This window comes from Sminthopsis crassicaudata, chromosome 2, assembly GCF_048593235.1.
Source record: "Sminthopsis crassicaudata isolate SCR6 chromosome 2, ASM4859323v1, whole genome shotgun sequence".
Classification (NCBI taxonomy): Eukaryota; Metazoa; Chordata; class Mammalia; order Dasyuromorphia; family Dasyuridae; genus Sminthopsis; species Sminthopsis crassicaudata.
In genome coordinates, this window is record NC_133618.1 from 385898849 (window position 1) to 385921711 (window position 22863).

Genomic DNA, 22863 nt, shown 5'->3' on the forward strand with positions numbered 1-22863 from the left:
GTTTTTAAATTTCATTTCTCTAGGTACTTTATGACTAGCCTTGCTATATGTAAAGGGAAACCATCAGACATGGCTAGTTTTAGTGCTTTTTTTTTTTTTTTTTTTTTAAAGATTCTTAAACTCTATGTCCACTATTCAATTCCAAAAACAAGAGGCATTGCACACACAGATGAACTCTGAAGCACTATAAATCCTATTCATTTCCAACCCTGTGTTTATATAAAAGTCCTCCAAGTCTATGAAGTTCATGCTTCCCACAGCTTCTAATGATGTTACACCCCCTCCCACCCCCCAAAAAAAGTTTTTGGTCTTTGATGAAAAAAGTGTGTTAATATTAACTTGTCAGAAAACATGCATGTAAAGTCATTGCATGCAAAACATAGCACTAGTCAAACTGATATACTTATCCATACTGAAAAGCACCATTTAAAAATGAACACTTAAGTTTTGCCTGACCTGAATCTTTTTAATGACTGCTGTATCATAGCACAAAGCAAGCAAATATAATCACCCAACATAGTGAAAATGATCACCAGAATGACATCGACATTTTTTTTTAAAAAGCTGAACCATGCACAGAAAGAAAAAAGCCATCTGCTTACATTACAAGGGTACACCACTGCTTTCTGTTTCTTAGATATATCACACATATACAATGTGATAACAAAAATTAATTTTGGGGGGTGTGTGAGGGAGGGGAAAAAAGGATATTGGATTATTGTAGTTTTTTTCTTGTAATTTGTAATACCACCCACCAATCCATCCTAAGGTGCATATAAAATGCAGTAATATTAGCCCTTGTTAAAAACAGATTTACTTCAGCAACAACAATCATTTTTACTGATTTAGGCCAGTTTGCATCTGCTGGCACTATACAAGTCTAAGCACCATCAGATTTCCCACATGCTGACATGGGTAATAAGGTTCTTACATTATCAGTTGGGGAAGGCAAATCATGTCACCACCAGTTATTAAACAATAACCAAGAAAATGAACAGTTAACTCAAGTCCTGTAGGCAGCATGTGATAATGAATCAGTTTTCCAAGTTGTTTTCTGTGTTTTAAAATTACATGAAGGAAGGTCACTTTCTGGTCTGTCCATTGCTTTCTTCGTCCAGGAGCTGTGACCACTGACTTGGGGAATTTAAAAAAAAAAAAAAAAAAAATCCAGGGATTGATATCATACTACCTGTGTGACATATGTCTTTGTGGGATTTAAACAGAAAGCTGTTCCACAGCAGGACTCAGAAAGGAATTTCAGTTTGATTTTGGTTTTCCAGGAAAACACAGAATACAGTTGCATATGTATGCATTTTTATGTTTTTCTCTCAATTTTTCTGTAAGAAAAAGGCAACTAGAGTAGTTCAGTGTGGTGTGAAGATCTACATCTTAATTTTCTTCAGTAATGCAAAAAGAAGTTGGTAATAACAAAAAGCTTGTAAATTTCCAAAGTTCTTTAAAGTTGAAAAGATAAAATTCTACAGTCTTTTGGGAAAAGGATGTATCTGTAATACAAAACACTGAAGGAAATTGTATATTTGCTAAAGGTAGAGAGAATAGCTTCCTGTTAATTTGGAACATTTTATTTGCTCCCTAAAAGAGGCCTACTTGCCCTTCAATCATATTTTTGTAGTGGCACCACAATAAAGTTCACATGAAATTCTCTGAATAGTACATGACAAAAAATGAACTCAAGCATCAGCCAGCACACACGATGGTAGCTTCAGGGAATACAACTGGTTTTTATGATGTTTTGAAGGAGCATTTTTATATGGATTTTGAAGAATCTTGTTTGCTGATAAGAACTTCAAGAAGCCTAAGTTTGGCTTTAATTTTCTTATACTCCCTGTACTCCTCAAACATTGGAGTCCGATCCTCTTTCTGAGCATTCCTTTAAAAAAAAAAAAAAAAAGAAAGAAAGAAAAAAAAAAGAAAAAAAAAAAAGCATAACATTCAAGAAAGCAACTGTATTCCTTCCAACCTATAAATACACTGACCAGAAACAGAACCTCAGATTTCTAACAGATGAAACACACTGCAGTTATTACACATGAGTTTAGGAGGGGCAGGGAGGAAGGATGTATGGGAAGGTCAGAAGAATACAAGATAGAAGGGGGGACCTGAGAAAGAATATTGAAAAGTAAATCCCAACCCATAAGAAGAGTAAAACATTGCAATTTAAATCTATCTTTTTGCAAATAAATATTAATGTAAAGAGTTGTACTTGTATCAATTTCAACCAATAAGCAAATCCCAGAATTTATATCAAGGGGATACTTTAATGAATTTTAGTATCACCATAAGGGGTCCAAGCTAATAAAAAAAGTTTTGCATACAGCTAAAATTACAACTTCACTTTGCAAGATTTGGCCTTTAGCTGTGTAATTCTGGGCAAGTTACTTAAACCCAATTGCCTCAGCAAATTTTTTCATGTGACAGAATATTCATCACAAGATACTTTGAAAAGCTATTACCCGACAAGAGACCTCTTTGTCTTAACAAAGGTTTAATTAAAAGGCAATATTCCTTAAGCCATTACTCTAAATAGTTTAGCTGTCAAGACATGCCAATTTCCAGTTCTTTCTGGAGCCTGTCTGAAACAATGCATTTAAATGCCATTTCAGACTTATCATCTAATTTCCAATCAATTAGAAGCAAGTTTTTCTTCATTTTAAGCAGTCTAAAATATACCTGAATCCAAATCCTGCCTAATTCAACTGAGAGACCCTGGTAACTAATTTCATTTCTCCCAACCTCAGTTTCAGTAAGGGAGTTGGACTTGGCCTCCCAAGATCTTTTGATTCTAAAATATCTGAAACCACATACTTGAAGGATTATGGTTCCATGGCCCATAGTTACACAGCCAAGTTATATGTCAGAAATTGGAATTAACTTTTTCTGTGGTTGATTGCTTGCGTTTTGTTTTTTCTCACTTTTTTTCCTTTTTGATCTGATTTTTCTTGTGCAACATGATAATTGTGGAAATATGTATAGAAGAACTGCTTATGTTTAACATATATTGGATTACTTGCCATCTAGGGGAGGAAGGGAGGGAGAAAAAAAATTTGGAACATAAGGTTTTGCAAGGGTGAATGTTGAAAACTATGCATATGTTTTAAAAATAAAAACCTTTTTAAAAAATAGGAATTAAACTCACAATTCTGATTCTCTTAATTCCAAACTTGGCTCTTTTAGGCACTATTAGGAACCCACTCAAATTGAAAGACCTAAAATTAATTTGTCCCTTATCTTTTTTCCTTCTCCTTGTTCCCAAGAGAATGAATTACCCCAGCCATAAAGCTGTTTTGAAGGGTCAAAATCCACTTCTACATCATCCTGTGAATAGTTTATCAGATCATCACTTGCATATATATAGCACCTACTACATGCTTCTGATGCTTCCTCATTTTGTGTAGGCAAAAGGGGTACTTTCAGAGTGGTTTTTAAACTGTATTTAAAAGTCTATTGTACTGATTTCGATTCATAAATAATATATATATGTTATATATTATATATAACAGTACCCCTTTAAGTTTGTTAGAACAGAGTGGGGAGGGATTATATCACTGCTTTGATGGTTTTTTTGCCAACAACAAACCTTCCATTTTGTTGATAAAATGCTTCTTCAAATTCCCGTAATATTTTGCGTAATTTTTTTTTTTCAGCTCTGGCTTTCCAAAGTTGCTCTAATAATTCAGGCCTATAAATAAAATAAAGGGAAAAACAGTGAAAATTACTCCTTATGAAAAAAAATGGATTATTAATGATTCAGTGTGTTCTAGTTCAAGTACTATTTCTTTAAACATAACATTATAAAGTTTATGAAATGTTTTCATGTAGGTACACATACATATATATCAACATTTATTAAGCACCTACTTATATATGTATATAGTAAACATTTACATATATCAATATGTAATATATAACATATAACTATATATGTGCACTTGTATGTATATATGTATACACTATTTATTTTAAATATATAATTTAGACATTTGTTCCTTTAAAGTAGCAGAGATAGTAAGATATTATCCATCCTGGAAGAATAGTAAAGAACTTTTTTGATAGAACCTGTGACTTCATTAGTATAGGAAAAAAGCAAAGTCCTTCTTATCATGGACTTCGACATATATTTTTAAAGCAGACTGAAGCAGTACTGGTTAGGTGATTTGCCTGAAGCACTATGTGTCAGAGAAAGGACTTATGATGTTCTTCCTCTAAGGTAAGCTCTCTTATTTACTATGCAAAACTGCTTTATATAATTCAGAATAACATTTTAGAAATTTTTTTCTTTGGGAAACAACATAACTTATATTGTGTAGTACAGATGATTATTTCCTCAATGTAATTAAACACTCAATCCCTTAATTTAATATTTTATTATATTCTACAATATATGGAAATATAGGCAAGAGTGCATACATGGAAGCTGCTCGAGTACTTGACAGACGGAGGTCCAGAGCCAATTTTTCTTGACTTTCTTCAACATCAGATTCTGAATTTTCCAATGAACTTGAAAAGTTTTGTGTTTGTGTAGCAGTTTTCAAGATATCATTTAACTCAGAAGACAAATTAACACCATCTTCTTCTTCTTCCTAAACCAATACAAGATAAAAAACAATGAATAAAACAGACCTTCAATTTCCGCTTGCCTTGTAAGGAACAGATAAAGGAACAGTCTTTAAAAAATATACCTTAATTTCTTCAAAAAAATGGGCTGTTTCTCCTTCTATGATAGGCTGTAACATCTGACCTCGTCTCTTGGTAGAAGGAGAACCCTAAAACAAGCACAACACACATGGCTTTGGATACTAAGTCACTGGATATTCAGCAAGACAAAGCTCAGTCTTTGGTATGATACAGAAAAAAAAATTCCCTTTTTAAAGATACTATATTCGGGGCACCTAGGTGGCACAGTAGATAGAACATCAGCCCTAAAGTCAGGAGGATCTGAGTTCAAATCTGATCTCAGACACTTAATACTTCCTACCTGTGTGACCCTGGACAAGTCACTTAACCCCAATTGCCTCAGCCAAAAAAAAAAAAAAAAGATATTATATTCAAGTCTTTTTTTCTTTAACATGCTAAAACAAAAACAATTCCATGCAGAAAGTTAAACTGTGAAATTAAAAAAAAAAAAAAAATTTTAAGGGTGTTCAGCAATAACAAATATATTTAGAAATGCTTATTTTACATACAAGAATGGGAGTTATGCTTGCCCTTGTCAGCATCTGCTTCACAAGCCGGTATCTATCATAGAGAGGTTTAACAATATGTCTCTCTTCTCTCGTTACCTGCAACAAAAGGGAATGATAAAGGGGCTATCAAAATCAATAAGAAATACAAATGTCTACAACTTTAAATAAGAGCCTCATTTTCCATATTCAAAATGGGAGTTTAAAGAACAATAAAATGGAGGTGAATGCAAGTTTTAGACTGGAGAATTTAACAGATGATTCCTAAGAAAGGATGAACAAGTAATTGACACAGAGAATAGAGTGCATGCCAGGCCTAAAGTCAGGAAGACTGATTTTCCTGAATTCAAATCTGGTTTCAGACACTTACTAGCTATGTGACATTAGGCAAGTCATTTAATTCTGTATGCCCCCATTTGCTCATCTAGAAAATGAGCTGGATGCTTTTTTTCCTCTTATTTTTTCCCCATTTTGATCTGATTTTTCTTATGCAGCATGATAAATGTGGAAATGTTTTTAAAATGTGCATATGTTTAGCCTATACTGAATTGCCTGCTGTCTAGGAGACAAGGGTGAGGGGAAGAAAAGAAGAAAAAATTGAAACACAAAGCTTTGCAAAGTTGAATGTTGAAAACTATTTGCATATATTTTGAAAATAAAAAGTTATTAAAAATTGTTTTAAAAAGAAAATGAACTGGAGAAGGAATTTGACACTCCAGTTTTTGCCACGAAAACCCCAAATGGGATCATGAAGAGTTGGATACAACTAAATAACCCCTGAAAATTGAAATTCTCAAGAGAGGAATAAAAGAGAGATCTTAAAAAACCTAAGATACCCAGGAAGAAACCTATCTTTCTCAATATACCCAACAGTTAAATAGAAAAATATGATCTAACTCATTATTAAGAAAAATGTCTAGTTTGAGTTTTTAATCATAATCAGATTGGCAAGATGCCCCCCCCCCAATTGACTAACTACTGAAGCAGCTGTGAGAAGACAGGCAAAATTAATGTATTGTTAGTAGAACTATTACTTGATTCATGTTTTAGAAGGTGGTTTAAGACTAACTCCCTATCATATCACTAAACAATATATACTCTTGACCTGGCAATCCCAAAGAGATTAAAAATAGATATAGCAGTACTTTTTGGTATACCAAAGAATTAGAAATGAAGAGGATGCCCATCAGTTGGAGAATGATTATAAAAATGATAAAGAGATGGTTTTAGAGAAACTTGAGGACTCATATGAATTCATACTGAGCAAAATAAACATAACCAGAGGAACAACTGATACAATAACTACAATACTGTAAAGAAAAATAATTCTGAAAAATTTAACTTTAATCTATACAATGATTAACAACAATTCCAGAAGACAAGATAGAATATAATCCTCACTTCTTGAAAGAAATATGACGGGCAAGAAGTAATAATGAATGATATTTTCAGAGATGGATAAAGGGGGGGATTTGTTTTGTTTGACTATGCTTTTTGTTACAAAAGAATGTGGGAAATGAAGCTGAAAGGAGAAAGAAGAGTATATACCCTGAACCCCCAACTTCAAGAACATAAATCAAGTTTTTAACACACACACACACACACACACACACACACACACACACACACACACACACACACACACACACTAAAGACTATCCATATAAATACAGCTGAGAGACTGGGGAAAATGAAGATTGAAAAAAATCAGGTTTTAAATTAAGAGATGTTGATCTCTTTGGAGAAAATTTGAGTGATGAAGGTTCAAATGGCATTATTACTTATACTCCAAAATTTGGCTGTTATCTGACTTTTATTAAAAGCTACTTTTTTCGTAGTGCTAGGGACAGAAAAAAAAAAGTCAAAATATTCAAGGAGCATATGTTCTACTTGAGAAAACTAGATCCATATATGCCCATCAGTATATAAAGAATAAAAAGCAATACAAGGTAATTTAAAGAAGAAGGCTATTAAGCAAATGGGGAGAAGAAAGTAATACTTGAGGTAGGATGAGCCTTGAAAGAAGCAAGGGATTCTAAGACATGGAGAAGAGGAAGGAATTCACTAAAAGTCTGGCAAAGAGCCAATGAAAAATGCATAGATTGTCATGCATAAAAGAGTATCGTCATGGAAAGAGTAATGAATAATATTATAAAGGTATCCCATCCAATAGGTAATAAGGGCTTGAACTAAGGTGGCCATGTAAATAGTGAAAAGGGAACAGATGTGAGGTACTATGGAGGTAGAAGCAACAGGATTTGGCTACTCATTTTGGATACATGGGGTAAAGAAAAATGAACTATTGAAATCGCAAAACTGGACACCTGGGAGGATAGAGGTATTCTAAAAAGAAATAAAGTTCAGAAAAGGGATAAATTTGAAAAAAAGAAAATAAATTTCTGTTTTGGACATGACAAATTTGAATACCCATGGGATATGCTTTTTGAAACGTCCAACAGACAGTTGTGATACAGGATTGGAGCTCAAGAGGGAATGAGATGAAAAATATAGACTTAAACCCATGGGAGTGAGAAGGTCACCAAGTTAGAAGAGGACCAAGGCAAACCTTTGATATTCCTACAGCTAGGGAATATAATGATCAAGCAAAACAGACTGTTTTAAGAGTTATATGGTCTTATTTCATACTATTTGGATAAGGTGTTATTTGAGCAAATTTAATCTTAATCTTTAACAGAAATCATTTCAAAGCATGGGAAACAATCCTCTAGGACAGAAGTGTTAAACATGCAGCTCATTACATAGGGCTCACAACACTCCCAAGTACATCTAAGCAGATGAAAATATAACTGGTAAATAGTTAAAATAAAAAATACAATAGTATTTTTTAATAATTGTACATTATTGTACAAATATTGTACAAAAGTACAATAAAGCATAGGTAATATCACACTTTAAAAAGTCAATATGTAACCCACAGGGACATATTAGTACCCTTTTTTCCATATGAGTGACATCATTCCCCTAGGCAACAATTCAGGACAAAAGGTAAACCATCATCACAGTTAAGGGTCATTTTTTTACATCAAAATAAAGCAAGAGAAAGACATTACCGGTCTTCCATGTTGACTTTCATAGTACAGAAGACTTTTCTGGAGAGAAGTTTTCTCTTCAGCCAAATGATCTTTTGTCATTTTCTATAAAAAAGAAAAAATACTATCATATTCATTCATTTCTAAAGTTGAAAGGACTATTTGTTAACACATAAGCCAATCAGTCCAGGTTGATAAGAACAGATTCTATACTTAAAAAATATTTAAAGAACTGAATTCCAAAGCTTACATGAATCTTATTCTTCCATTAAAGTTTTATTTTATGACTAATCTTGGTCTCTTCTACTCTCTCTCTTCAAAAGGAGCTCAAATGATCTAAGCCATATATGATCTATCTAAACTATATATTTTTAACTTTTTTTGTCACGGATCCCTTTGGTAGTAATCCAGTCTAGTGAAATCGATGGACCCCTTCTCAGAATAACATTTTTAAATTCATAAAAGAAAATATATAAAATTACAAAGGAAATCAGTTAAAACTGAAATAGTTATCAAAATATTTTCATAACATTCAGAGAGCCCAGATTAAGAACCTCTGATCTGGATTGGTGATCATTCTTTCCTTATTCAACAGTTAACAATAATGGAGAGCAATTTTATAACCACCACTGATAAACTATCTTAAATACAACATGCATTAGCCAACAACTTTTTCACAAAGTCACTAATGATATATTTTAATTAAATTCCATTATAAATGATCACTGACGGCTGATGGCTATATTTATTGTACTGTTCCTCTGAAACCCATCTCCTGCAATGTTCTACAAAAATGTTTTCATATAAGTAATCAACAATAATGGAACATTTTAATATTATCTCAGATTATATTAGCTGGCCTTCATAAAAATGACATATCACCTGTGGTATTTTTAAGTCTATTTGAATCTCTTGGTAGGTTCAAGATTCATATCTACATATATATATTATTATGAACACATGCCTTACATATAATTTTATATATAAAATATATAAAATATCTTCTGACAAATATGTATTGCATCTGTATATAAATAGTACATCACATAAATGCCTACATGTATATACAAGTACACATGTGTGCATAAGACAATATAGGTACAAGAAGAAGTGAAGCTAAAAGTATAAGTATAGATGCATCAGGAGTCTTAGTTTCTAGTCCTGACTGCCAATAACTATGAGAGATCGAGGGCAGCGAGGTGGCGCAGTGGAGAGGAGAGAGGGGAGAGGAGAGAGGGGAGAAGAGAGAGGGGAGAGGAGAGAGGGGAGAGGAGAGAGGGGAGAAGAGAGAGGGGAGAAGAGAGAGGGGAGAGGAGAGAGGGGAGAGGAGAGGAGAGAGGAGAGAGGGGAGGGGAGAGAGGGGAGAGGGGAGGAGAGAGAGGGGAGAGGAGAGAGGGGAGAAGAGAGAGGGGAGAAAAGAGAGAGGGAGAGAAGAGGAGGGGAGAAGAGAGGGAAGGGGGGAGAGGAGAGAGGGGAGGGGAGAGGAGAGGGGAGAGGAGAGGGGAGAAGAGAGAGGGAGAAGAGAGGGGAGAGGAGAGGGGAGAGGAGAGGGGAGAGGAGAGGGGAGAGGAGAGGGGAGGGGAGGAGAGGGGAGAAGGGGAGAGGAGAGGGGAAGGAGAGAGGGGAGAGGAGGAGAGGAGAGGGGAGAGGAGAGAGGGGAGGGGAGGGGAGAGAAGAGAGAGGAGGGGAGAGAGGGGAGAGGGGAGAGGAGAGAGGGGAGGGGAGAAGAGAGGGGAGGAGAGAGGAGAGAGGGGAAGGGAGAAGAGAGGGGAGGGGAGAGGAGAGAGGGGAGGGGAGAGGGGAGAAGAGAGGGGAGGGGAGAGGAGAGAGGAGAAGGGAGAAGAGAGGGGAGGGGAGAGGAGAGGGGGGAGGGGAGAGGGGAGAGGGGAGGGGAGAGGAGAGGGGGAGGGGGGAGAGGGGAGGGGAGAGGAGAGAGGGGAGGGGAGAGGAGAGAGGGGAGGGGAGGGGAGAAGAGAGAGGAGGGGAGAGAGTTAACCTAAGTATTATGCAGCACACAGAATATTACCTGTCAGGAGGACTATACCTTGAGCCCATTTTTGCCTAATTAGAGCATTAGTCATCTAAGACACTTTCCTATCTGTACCTCAGTTTCCTCTCTTGAATGTAGAAGATTGACCTCCTGGATATACTGTTCTATGGCAAAGCAAAACAAGGAGAGAACTGGTTCCACTGGAATGAAACTGAACAGAACTAAGTGAAGTTAGATTAGGAAAGCAAGGAAAATTTTCTTATTTTATAAGACAGAAGGGGAAAATAGCAGAAAAGATTAGGGTTTGCATTTTGAAGGAAAGGTGCAGTGGGGACAGAAAAATAAAGTCTATGGGAGGTTAAAAGAAATAAAGTTGGTTCTATGTTTGGGAAGGAGAAGTATGAATAGGAGAGAAAAAGACCAGCCTTGATTGAAGAATATGGTACACAAGAAATAACCCCAGATACAGAACACTGAATTCAAAGACCAAAACTAATCCTTCTAGGCTTCAGTTTTCTGAACTGTGAAAAGAGAAGAGTATTAGACTAGATGACTTTTTAAGATCCCTTCCCAGTTTAAATCTGCAGCCCTGTAAATAACACTACCATTCAAGGATGATTCTTATTAAGGATTCTACAAGTTATTTCAAGTTTAAAAAAAAAAAAAAAAAAATCACATTTTAGCTTGAAGGTAAGACATGAAATCATGATTACTTTAATGTCTTCTGGAAGGCTTCTTTCCATACGCTTTTCTTTCAATCTTTTCAGAATAAGTTCAAGTGTTGCCTCCTTAGTTGGCTTTTTCTCTTTCTGTATGACCCTAGATTCATCTTCATTCTCTTCAACTTCATGGTCTAGAGAAGAGCCAAAACTTTTTGGAAGAGTGTTACTGCGTGGACGTGTTTGAGGTACAAATTCCCCATCAGAGCTTTTGTGCTTTGCATCTACAATTCAGAATTCAACAGGAAAAGCAATGATTTGTTTTTATATCAGAATGAGTCAAGAAAGAGAATTGAAGTGCCACAAAAACACTAATATATGAGCATATGACCTCAATCATCTCAAGATGTTTACATTACCCCAATGATAAAATAATAACCATGTTAGTCTGTTTAATGAGTAAACTGTCAATAGCATCCAGACAATGGCAATGCAGTCGAGGAGTAGACATTCATTATGTGTGATGAAATCCTAGAGTTCTGAGAACTAGTTTTGAAAAACTAAATAAAAAGGTTCTTTAAAAAAAAAAAAAAAAACTAGTAAATAGATATATTATGCTTAGTGCTATTTTCATTACAGTTATCAAATAATTAAAAATTCACATTTCCATCTCTCCCCTACTATCTGCCCAGAAATTTTTACTTTTTACTAGTCAACAAACTAGTCAACAACAAACATTTAAGTATTTATTTACTTTTTATCAGGAACTGTACTAAGTGCTAAGAATATAAAACAAACAAAATCACAATTCCTTTTCTCAAGGAGTTCACATTCTAATGGAGGTGACAACATGTAAATAATTATGTATATATGAGATATAGGCAGTGGAAATGAAAGGTAATCTTAGAGGCAAGAGATTAGCAATATAAAAGGGAGAAAAGATTCTTACAGATAATAAAAGAGAAGGGAGGGAGGGAGAGGGAGAGAAGGAAAAAGGGAAGGAGACAGGGAAGGAGAGGGAGGGAAGGAGGGAGAAAGCACATTATATACCTTTAATTTGCTTCCTTAGTTTAGTAAGCTCTGTCATCCACTTTAAAACTTTGGGATTGGCTGCAATATCACTGTGGGAGGGCTGTAAATAAAAGGAGAAACTTTCAAAGCTTCCAAAAACAACACTAGCTTACACTGTTATATGTATGTTTTTTACAAGGTGAATTTAACAATAACCCAAACTGTTAATAACTACACATCTACCTCAAAAATGCAAGTCTTGGTTCAATTCAATTATTTATTGTGTGAAGAGATAGCAGGGAAAGGTTGGCTAAAGAGCTGATCTGAGAACCAGGAGGCTCTAAATCTAAGTTTAAGTCCCAGCTCTGATATTTACTGGGTGACTGTGGGTTTAAACTAATTTAACCTCTTTTAATGCTCAAGGACAGTGGTATCAAACTCAAATATAATGGTTGGCCATTAATCCATACATAAAGATCCCTGCCTTATTTTTTAATATTTCCCAATTACATTTTAATAACTTCCAGCCTCATGAGAAAAGCAGACTACATTTTTTACACCTCTGCTCTAGGCAACAGACTAATAATACAGAAGCTGCAGAGAAGGTGAGAACCTGCATTGATAGGAGAAAGCTTCTTCATCTGGGTGCTCTTTACAACACTGAAGTGCAAATTTCTATTTACTATCTAATAAATATTGCCTAGTGTCCTAGACACTCGGAAAGATTTTTTTTTAATTTAGGTATTTATTATTTCTATTTTCTTAGCACTTCCAATCATGTAGATATAGATAACTAGCATACAATAATAAAGCAGTATAATACAATATGAGGACCAACAATGTTTGGGAAAAGGTTATCATCCAGTAGGCAAATTAGTGAAGAATTTGAGAAGGACTTTCAAAACTAGGTAGGCAGAAAATTCAGTAAGTGAAGAAAGGGGGAAAGAGAAGGAAGAAATGTTGCAAGCATAGGGAAAAACACAAATAGGCAAAGAGGCAGAAATGAGCAGGGTTTATCTGGAGGAAAAAGAACTGTAGGTTGACTGTGGCAAGAATATTTGGATGTAAACTAGAAAATAAGATACAACCTTGCTTGGCATTAGAGGTTTCCTTAAAGAAGTTTGCCTTGTTGCAGGGGTAATATAGAAAGCCACTGAATATTTATCAGCATAGAATTAATGTGAGAAGAGGAGTAATGAAAACAATCTATACATAAAAAAGATGAGTTTGGCAACAAATTTGAAGGATATTTTGGCAGAGAGAAAAAACACATCTCTGGATATGATAATTGCAACAATCCAGATGGATGATGATGAGAATGGGGAGGGGTTGGACAAGATGACATCAAGTTTTAACTCCAGCTTTCTATTATTCTATTTGTATATTTGACAAAAAATATTAACTTACCTTACTATTTTTTTCTTTTTCAAATTGCTCTTCAAATTGTCTGATTTTCTTCTGTAGTTTCTTGACCAACTGATATGGTGTTTTATCTTCCCTTTTATCATCTTTTGAACTAAAGGATGCTCTTCTAGTTCTGAGTTAAAAATTAAGAGATACTCAATGTATAAAGCTACAAAGACTAAAGAAACATTTATTAGCACTATAAGCAAAGATGGAATGAATTAATCTAACTTTTCAGGAATGTAGAAAATATTGTTAAGGTGCTCCTTCCCAAATATACCAAGACCATGAAGCTGGTTTACAGTATCAATCAGTTTTGCTAAAACCAAAGAGAGTAAGGACCTTATTCTTTTGTTTGAAACAGTTTAAAACTGATTTAAATTTATTCCTCAAACTGTTCTGACTACATAATAGTTACTGGTCCCTAAGAACATTTTAGAGACAAAAATGTACCTGAGAAAATCAACTTGGGAGATGGGAAGGAGGTAGAGTTAAGGTATAGAGAAGCAACTAAAAAGAATTAAAAAGCAACTGACATCATCCAGAGAAGCTTAAATGCTCTTAGCAGTATCACAGCCAATTACAAGCTCATCACTTAATGCTTCTATACAGTAGCAGCTGATAGGAAGAGCCTGAGGAATCCCTGGAGATGATTTCAGGAAGAGTTTAAAAAATTAAATAAATAAATTTCTTTCAATTAAATAAAACATCCACCCATTATAAATTTCTTTTCACAGCTGGGTTTTTCATAATACATTATAAAAGGTAAACACATACCTAGCAAAAGAAAGTGCTTTAGATGAAGAATCCATAGTTTCTGGATCATGTAAGAACCGCTGGCTTTGTCCAAAATCTAAACTGCGATGTGACAATACAGGTGGACAATCTTCTTCAAGAGGATGATGAGTCATTCTTCCAGCTTGAGGGGAAAGTTGAGCTTCTCCAGATTCAGAATCCTCCTGCCAAGATTTAAAAGCAGGAAATGGCTCTGCAAAACAAAACACAGAGAAATGGTACCATGGGTTTCACTCTTCCAAAAACTATAGTTTTTAGTGTCAAAAGCATCTATATATTCACTATGAATCTAATTTATAACCAAATGTAAAGTGCATTTAATTAAAACTATGTCCTCATTCACATTGTATACCATTTCACATAATAATTTTAAAAATATTAGTGTTTTTGAATGTTAAGGTCTCTTATTATAGCTTTAAAATATCTTAGGATAACAGTCCCCAAGTGAATACAATTTTTACATTAGGGACTTCTCTTATATAAAGAGATAAGAAGAAACACTGTCAAGTTGTTTGAATATTCAAACTTAGTTGGATATCTTTAACTTTTCTCTTTAAAAAGAAATAAAAATGTCTTTGTTCAGAAAAACACTTTGTATTTACATTCAGGAAGAAAAGAGCTAAATCTTGCCAAATGAATCATCTGGCTCCTGGCCATCAACTGGAACTATTAAAAGATGCCAGAGCTCTTTTAGGAACCAGAGGCTCTATGTTATGCTAGAGAATTCTTTTACCAACAAAAGTCTTTACAGGGCCCTTCCAGAGCTTAGAAAACTACAAAAATAATTGGTTTATAGCCAGTAAACAACTAATTTACCTGATACAAGACTAAATTCAAAGTCTATTTTTCCTTTATAGAACTCAAAAGTATAACGTATTTCAACAATTAAGCATCAAAAACATTTCCAAGTCAAAGTCTTTGGTAATAATTTTATGTTTTAGAGAAGTACACATACTTTAGAGCAATAACATAAAAACATGTTAAACATATTGTAACAAAACAACTGCATACAGAAGTCAATAAAATGAAGCACACAGACAACCACTCCACAAATACTCCAAATACAAAATTAACTTCACATACCATTTGAAACAAAGCAGTCTAACATTTATAAATGAAGGATGGGTTTTTTCCCCTCTTATAAGACAATAGATTAACATGGACATTACTCAGATCAATCCAAAAAAATGTTTAATTGCCTTTGATTTTCAGAAGTTACTTGACAGTGTCAAAATTCAAATATATTTTTCCCTTGTCATGGTAATAATTACCTAGTACATTATTTTTATATTTTTCTCTAGATACTATAGAACAGTTATTTTTCAGACTAAGAAGATACATCAATTTCCTTCTGCCACCAAGATAAATCTGATAGCTGACTAAAATTCAAAGCGTGCAACACAACGAGACTCAGCAATAAAGTGATTTTTTTTTTTTTTAAACCCTTGTACCTGCTTCCCAGTGAGTAAGAAATCAGTAGCAAGTTTTTATAAGAACTCTCCTGTTTGGGGAAAGAAAAGGGAAATAACAAAGGCCATTTTCTCTGGGTAACATTTTACCCATAAAGACATTCTCAGGAAATGGGGACAGCAGGAGAAGGGCTAATTATAAGGCAAACAAATCATAAACCATAAAAAAGGCAGAAAACTAAACTATGGTGAACCATACTTACCCTCCCCATCTCTCTGCAGATGCATTGTTTTGAAATCAATGAGGGGGAAAGTGATAGGGCATGACGCTAATAAAATGGAAAAAAAATGGCAAAAATACTAAAGTGAACACACAGCACAGTCAGAACAAACCATACACATAACTAACACAAAGCCGAAAGATACAAAAAACATTTTCCTGGGCCAAGTTACTAATTCTACTCTTCAAAAAAGTTTTACCTAAACAAAATTAGTATTCACCAAAACTTTGAAAACAAACAAACAAACATGCATTTCTTTTTAAGCAAGGCAAAAAAAGGGGGGGAGGGGGAGGTTTCTTTTTTATTTGTGTTTTGTTTTGTTAAGCATAACTCTTGAAGAAATAGAAATACCCAATTGGATACTTTAAAAAAAAAAAAAAAAAAAGAGCTTTCCAAGTACTACATTGAGAATTGCATAATAACATTAGCATGGATCAGCTCTATCACATTTCATTCCAGATTTAAGATTATGAGCTCCTTTAAAAAGAGAGTATATTTCTTTTCAAGATCAAGACCCTTTTTTAACAGCTACAAGTGATTTTTCCGGGGTGCACATACTAAAAATCTTTCCCAAATTTCATCCTATTGATAATGCATTCAACTTTACAAAAAAATAGAAGTTTCAGATTTATTTGATGGAGGAATAGTTGAAAACTCATTAGGAATTACCCATTTCTTTGCTAACTAAACATAACTATAGAGATGCCTATTATCTCTGGTCTCTGAACATTCTAGATTAGGTAAATTGATGAATTTACACAATATTGCTCTACTACCCTATTAATTCAATTGTTAGTTAAAGACTGGATGACAAAGCTACATTAAGAAACCAAGAATACGCCAAATTGCATGGCTACTTTAAGTTGATCAGAATATGTCATGTCGGATGTAGTCAATAGGTACCTCTCTGGATAACAAACTGAAATCAGTGGGGAAGAATTTATAAATCCTATATTTACTATCTATCTTGAAACCTATTAATTCTATCTTGCTATATGGCAAAGCCTATAAGTACTCTTTTCCCTTCTTACCCCAAAATGAAGAAATGACAATGTAACCCAAGTAGTAGTATCAGAAGCAATCTCCCCACCAGTAGGTAATTTCATTACATATTAAAAGAAAAAATAGAATTTGTATTCAAGGGCCTTATGGGCCACTAATATCACTAATTTCAAAACATATGTAGTCTAGATGAGCAAAGAAGGGAGAGGGACTTAATTTTGTTTCCCTTTAGGGTAGGCCATAAGGCTAAATAAACCATTATAGCATTCTCCTAGCAATAAAAAACTTCTATGCTAATTAGCTGCCCTGAAACTAGTAATTCTAAAATGCAACTTTAGATATTGGCATTTCCTTATGAGACACAGACAGGCACTATTCTGCCTTTATTGTCATTTCAAAGAAGCCAATTGCTCATTCAAAAAGTCCTTCTACATATACAAATAAGAATATTCTCCTATTAAGACTAATCTTTAGTGATCTTATGAACACCTGTTCAATTCAAAGGGGTCTTGCTGGATCACAGGTAAATATTTTTGAGTTGCAATGTTCTATATATATAAGATGTTAACATGAGCTCTAAATGTTTTTATTTGGCAGAGCAGTTCTTTTTTAAGAGGAAAACAAACTGGCTCAAATTCAATCTAAGACAAGATTGATATACTACTAAGCATGCCAAATATCTAAACCAAATAAGAAAGGCAGCTAAAAAGATTAACATCAGAAAGCCGTATAGATTAAGGTTGGATGTAAAAATAAAAACCACACAGATAGATAAGAATTTTCACTAAAACTACAACTGTAACCCTAACCTAAGTTATATTAACACTATTACTTCAGATTATACCCCTAGTCAAAATTATCAGAGAGTTATATAAAGAGTTAGTTGTTTCCTTGGGATGATACACTTAAAATCTGATTTTAAAATGTAATAACATGAAATAGCTATTACAGAGTGAAGACATATGCAACAAGAGGCTATTTCTGAATTCATAAGTGCTATAGCATTCCTTTTAAATTTCCATTTGGCATATAATTTTTATGCAAATCCATCCCTTTGTGAATGGGGTCAGTGCATTGTTATCCTCTTAGAAATGTCCCTTAAAATAATACAGAAGTCCTATGGGAATATTTCTAGGACTTGATCTAGACACAGATTTTAAAGTTCTAAACAAAAAGATCATCTTCCTCACCCCTTCTTATCCAAGATAATCTTCCTCACCCCTTCTTATCCAGCTGAGACTGCTAGGCCCTTTCCTGATTAAAAGTTTCCCAAGAACTTCAAATTCAAACATTATATCACAACAAAAAATAAAAACCTACCTGGCAACTCCACCTGAGGAAAAAAATAATAAAAATAATCTGGAACTTGGTGAAAGTAGTCTATTTTATGTTGATTCAATTACAATGTTTGTTTTATGTCAATTCAACTACAACATTAACTTAGGAGGAAAAAAATGAATAAAATTACCTTCCCATTTATCACCACCAGAAACATTCTTCAGCTCTAAATGGGGAATATGCAAACATGCTGCTTCACCATGACCACCACCACTACTTTCACCTCCTGGCACTTCTGATTCAGTGTTGGCATTTAAATCACAAATTTTGCTACTAGAATCCTATATTTAAAAAAAAAAAAAAAAAAAAGACTACATTTAGTAACAAAGCTATCTAGTTTTAAATAACAAGAACATACCCACATTGTTCATTATAGTACTTATTGCATGTATAGCCAACCAACTTGTATACATTTTCATTCTCTAATGTATTATCAAAGTTTTCAGTTTTATATACCCTCTTGGAAGAAAATTAAATACAAAGGACTTCTTTAGACTCTAGAAAATTTGTCTATAATCTATAGTCTATAATCCAAATTCTACCAAAGTACCAAAGCCATTTCATTACAATATACTTGTCAGTGGTGAAATTTAAATCCTCCATTCAAGCTCAAATCAGAGCAATAGCTGTGTTAACACAAAATGTCAAACATTCTAACTTGGGGTGAGGGAGAGAGAGAGAAGGTGGTACAGTCAGAACAAGAAAGCTAAAGAAATGATACACATTTTTTGAAATCACATAATAAAAGGAAATTCTTACCAGAGTCAACTGTAAAGATTTGCCACTGTCATCAAAAGGCACACACTCATTTCTAAAAACACAAAACAGACTAATTACTCTTTTAAGAAAAAACTATAAAATCTATTAGACATTTCTTAATTGAATTCCTTTCTTCCCCAATACAGTTAACAATTTGAATGTGAGAAGAGAAACTGGCAACTGGAGGTATGTACATTCTTTGGAGCCCTACATCTGGAGAATTTCACACTACCCAAAAAGATCCACAGAATCTCTTTGGACCTATAAACATATAAACTCCTCCCACACTACCACCAACCCCCCTAAGAAAAATCCCCCCCCCCAAAAAAACTATTTTTGAAAAGGAAAATCCATAATAAATATGGAAATCAAGGTACATTGGAAAGAATTTTTCTGTACAAATGTCACTTGTTTCAAATAAGTTTGGAGGATCTTTTTTTTTTCTTCTTCTCAGAACATTTAATTGTTGGGTGCAAATGGCAACTTAAATAAGTGAGGGTATGGCTGAATATGTTTTGTAAAAATGTATAACCTATGAAGGGGAGTTTTAATGACAAAAGAACTTTAAAAATCAAAGTTCTTCTAAGCCATTCTTCTTCCTTCAAAATGTAGAATGAAGGCAGATTTTTTTTTCTTAAATCATATAAAATTATTTTAATTAAAATCATATTAAATCATATCACCTTAACATTTCACTAAAAGACTTCCTTTTTACAAGGGCAATGTTATAAGAAAATATGTTAAAAAATAAAATATTTGGCCTCTACCTATTTTCTCAATCAAGAGTACAGGTAGAATTCAAATTTCATAACAAACATAAGAACTGTGGAAAACTATTTCATTTATATCACTATACAAATATATTGCTTCCACCGGGCTATTTCTTCACCCAGAAAAGATTCATGATTACAACCAGGATTAAGAAACTAAACTCTGTAACCCATTTTCTCATTTTGGTTCTTTCTGGGTGTGTGTGGACTGAACTGAGTAAAGTTTTATTTTCGTGGGCCTCAAGGGCTCCATTTTATGTACTACTGTAGGTTGAGTAGTACCAAAGGTAATTTAGGAACCTAATTCTTAGCAGCGTAGGTATTAAACATGCAAGTCTTACTCCACCTAATCAACAGTGCTCCTTTGGTTCCAGAAACAAGTTTGCTAACCTACACACAAGTTGAAGAGGGAAGAGGTTTTCCAAAAAGATTGAGTCCTCACTAAATGGATCCTTATTGCTCTACCAGATCCAGATGTCATCATTCTGGGGATGCCTGTTAATGATGTTAATCTTACATCTTCAGCCCATAGCTTCAACACTCCCTGGGCTGGAATGGGGATCATTCCTGCCTCCTGAAAGGAAGCAAAAGGAACTACTGTGAGCAGGGAATCTGTGGACCTTAAGAGTTTGGGGATCCTCCAGAGACATGACTCCAAAGAATTTACTTACTCTCAGAGAACAGTGATGTACTGAGGAAGCAAGACAGTGGAATTAAAACAACTTTCTTTGCTTGTGGCAATTGATTATTATTATCAATTTAGCAACTATGTATTTTCCAAGTTTCACAAAATAGACTATTTTATTTGCAATATACTCTTTCAAACATAAGTAACTCAAAGTGCTAAATACATACACAATTTCCCAAGAAAGTCTTTGTTTTACTATACTTCTTTGGGGGAAAAAAAAAAAGTATGCAACAAGAAACTATCATGTGACCTTAAATGTATACTAGACACAAGTTCTGCTTGGTATACTTAAAAGCACTCTGGGAAGCCAAAATTCTACATCGAGTCAGTCAATAATCAGAATACTCACTGAATCAAATAACTCCTTCCTATGTATGCTACTCAGGAAGATATACAGTAAGCAACTGTACAAAGTACTAGATGGGGCAGCTAGATGGCGCAGTGGAGAAAGCAATGAGGATCAGTCCTGAAGTCAGGAATCACACAACACTTAAAGAGCTGCATGGCCCTGGGCAAGTTACTTAACCCCAACTGCCTAGCAAAAATAAATAAAGTACTAGAACATACCAATGGCAAGTTCAAAAGAGAATGGAAATACCCTACATATATTTGTTTGAACAGACATATCCCAATCTATCAATTATCCAAACTTCAGATGTTAAAAATTAACAAATTGAGAAAAACCATTCATAATGCTAATGAGTAGCAAAACACATTGTAAATTTTGATTTTTTTCTGAGAATAAACTCAAAAGTTTTATATGCTTCTAATAATGAGGGAAAGTGCTGGTGTTTTTCTTGAATACTTTCCAAGTCAAGTCTACCTGAATCACTATATCCTGGTAAAAAAGATATACTTGCAAAGAATAGTCTATGCAATTAGAATTAACAAGATGTTTGATTCTTATTATGTCTTAACAATCTATGAATATAGACACATTCATTTAAATTTTAAACCAAAAATTGAAGAATTACTATTCCCCAAATGAATCAGGAAAAAGTTAAGATAATATGTACCTCTGAACTTCTTCATCTTCATCATCACTATGTTCAATACATGGCTCTAACAGTATACCTAAAGACTGATGGCAAAAACAGAATCATTACCATGTTTAGTTAATGGGGCTAACATCAGTTAATTAATATAGAAATGAACATACTTTAGAGAAAAAAATTTAAAATCTCAAGTACTTGTTCAGGGTAAATGAACAAATGTCCAATTCCATTACTCTTTTATCATATCATCTAAATGGCAAATAGGTATTGATTCCATTTAGAACACAGAAGAGTATCAATACCAGTTGCCCCTCAAAACCAGAATGTTATCAAAGCAAAGTCAGGAGAGTCCCACTGAAGGCATTCCTATTCTTCCACAATCATAGTGCCTACCTCCAAAAAGGAGATCTCCCTATATTATTTCTCTCTTTTTTTTTCTCTCTCTAGCTATTAGTACATGTACAAATGGGAACTCAGGAATATATTATCAGTGATAGTTACTAGAAATTTTAAAATATAACTTCATAGATTCTTTTACATCAATTTTCAATTTCTTCATCCATTAAAAGGTCAAAAAAAGGTCTCAAGTTTCCTTCCACTTCTAAGTTTCATTTGGAGACCACCAACTAAGATTGAACATTACAAATATAACTGACTACACTGTTTCTTAATAAAACATAGATTTACTTAGCATTTTGGGTCACCTAAATTGATTTGACTTTGAGAAAAAATATGATTTTCATAATTATGAAGATAATGTATGTAATGAATTTAATTTAGATATTTAGAGCTGCTTTGGCTTGGAAGTTAAGTCTTAAAATGCAGCTTGAAACAACCTATCGATTCTTGACAATACTTGCCTGTATACGTTAAGTGAATCGAACCAATGTTTGTAGAATCTATTTCCTATCTTTACTCTTCCAAAACTAATTATGGTATATGAATGTTATGGAACATTATTGTTCTGTAAAAAATGACCAACAGGAGGAATACAGAGAGGCTTGGAGAGACTTACATCAACTGATGCTGAGTGAAACGAGCAGAACTAGGGGATCATTATACACTTCCAATAATGATACTGTATGAGGATATATTCTGATGGAAGTGGATATCTTCAACATAGAGAAGAGCTAATCCAATTCTAATTGATCAATGATGGACAGAATCAGCTACATCCAGAAAAGGAACACTGGGAAATGAGTGTAAACTGTGAGCATTGTTTTTTTGTTTTGTTTTGTTTTGTTTCTCTTCCCAGATTATTTTTACCTTGTGAATACAATCCTTCTTTTGCAACAACAACAACAAAATTCGGTTCTGCACATATATATTGTACCTAGGATATACTATAAGATATTTAATATGTATGGGAATGCCCGCCATCCAGGGAGGGGGTGGAAGGAAGGAGGGGAAAAACTCGGAACAGAAGGGAGTACAAAGGGATAATGTTGTAAAAAAAAAAAAAATTACCTATGCATATGTACTGCCAAAGAAAATGTTATAATTATAAAAAT

At 34.1% G+C, this 22863-nt stretch overlaps 1 protein-coding gene across 11 annotated transcripts in view; it reads right to left on the reverse strand.

The window, feature by feature from the left end:
• Nucleotides 1-1567: 1567 nt before the first annotated feature.
• FAM13B (family with sequence similarity 13 member B) overlaps nt 1568-22863 on the reverse strand; it is a 155594-nt gene continuing 134298 nt past the window's right edge. For 7 of the 11 annotated variants that reach the window (XM_074291408.1, XM_074291404.1, XM_074291399.1 and 4 more), the window contains 14 exons: nt 21374-21438; nt 18900-18951; nt 18271-18421; nt 15783-15848; nt 14093-14303; nt 13319-13448; nt 11951-12032; nt 10955-11184; nt 8273-8356; nt 5205-5300; nt 4701-4784; nt 4429-4601; nt 3599-3700; nt 1568-1891 (listed from right to left, as the gene is read on the reverse strand). In XM_074291408.1, coding sequence (XP_074147509.1) covers nt 1768-1891; nt 3599-3700; nt 4429-4601; nt 4701-4784; nt 5205-5300; nt 8273-8356; nt 10955-11184; nt 11951-12032; nt 13319-13448; nt 14093-14303; nt 15783-15848; nt 18271-18421; nt 18900-18951; nt 21374-21438 — 1650 coding nt within the window. In that variant the 3' untranslated portion in view covers nt 1568-1767. The remainder of the gene's footprint in view (nt 1892-3598; nt 3701-4428; nt 4602-4700; nt 4785-5204; nt 5301-8272; nt 8357-10954; nt 11185-11950; nt 12033-13318; nt 13449-14092; nt 14304-15782; nt 15849-18270; nt 18422-18899; nt 18952-21373; nt 21439-22863) is intronic. The other 4 variants (XM_074291409.1, XM_074291406.1, XM_074291405.1 and 1 more) reach the window with 1 other exon arrangement.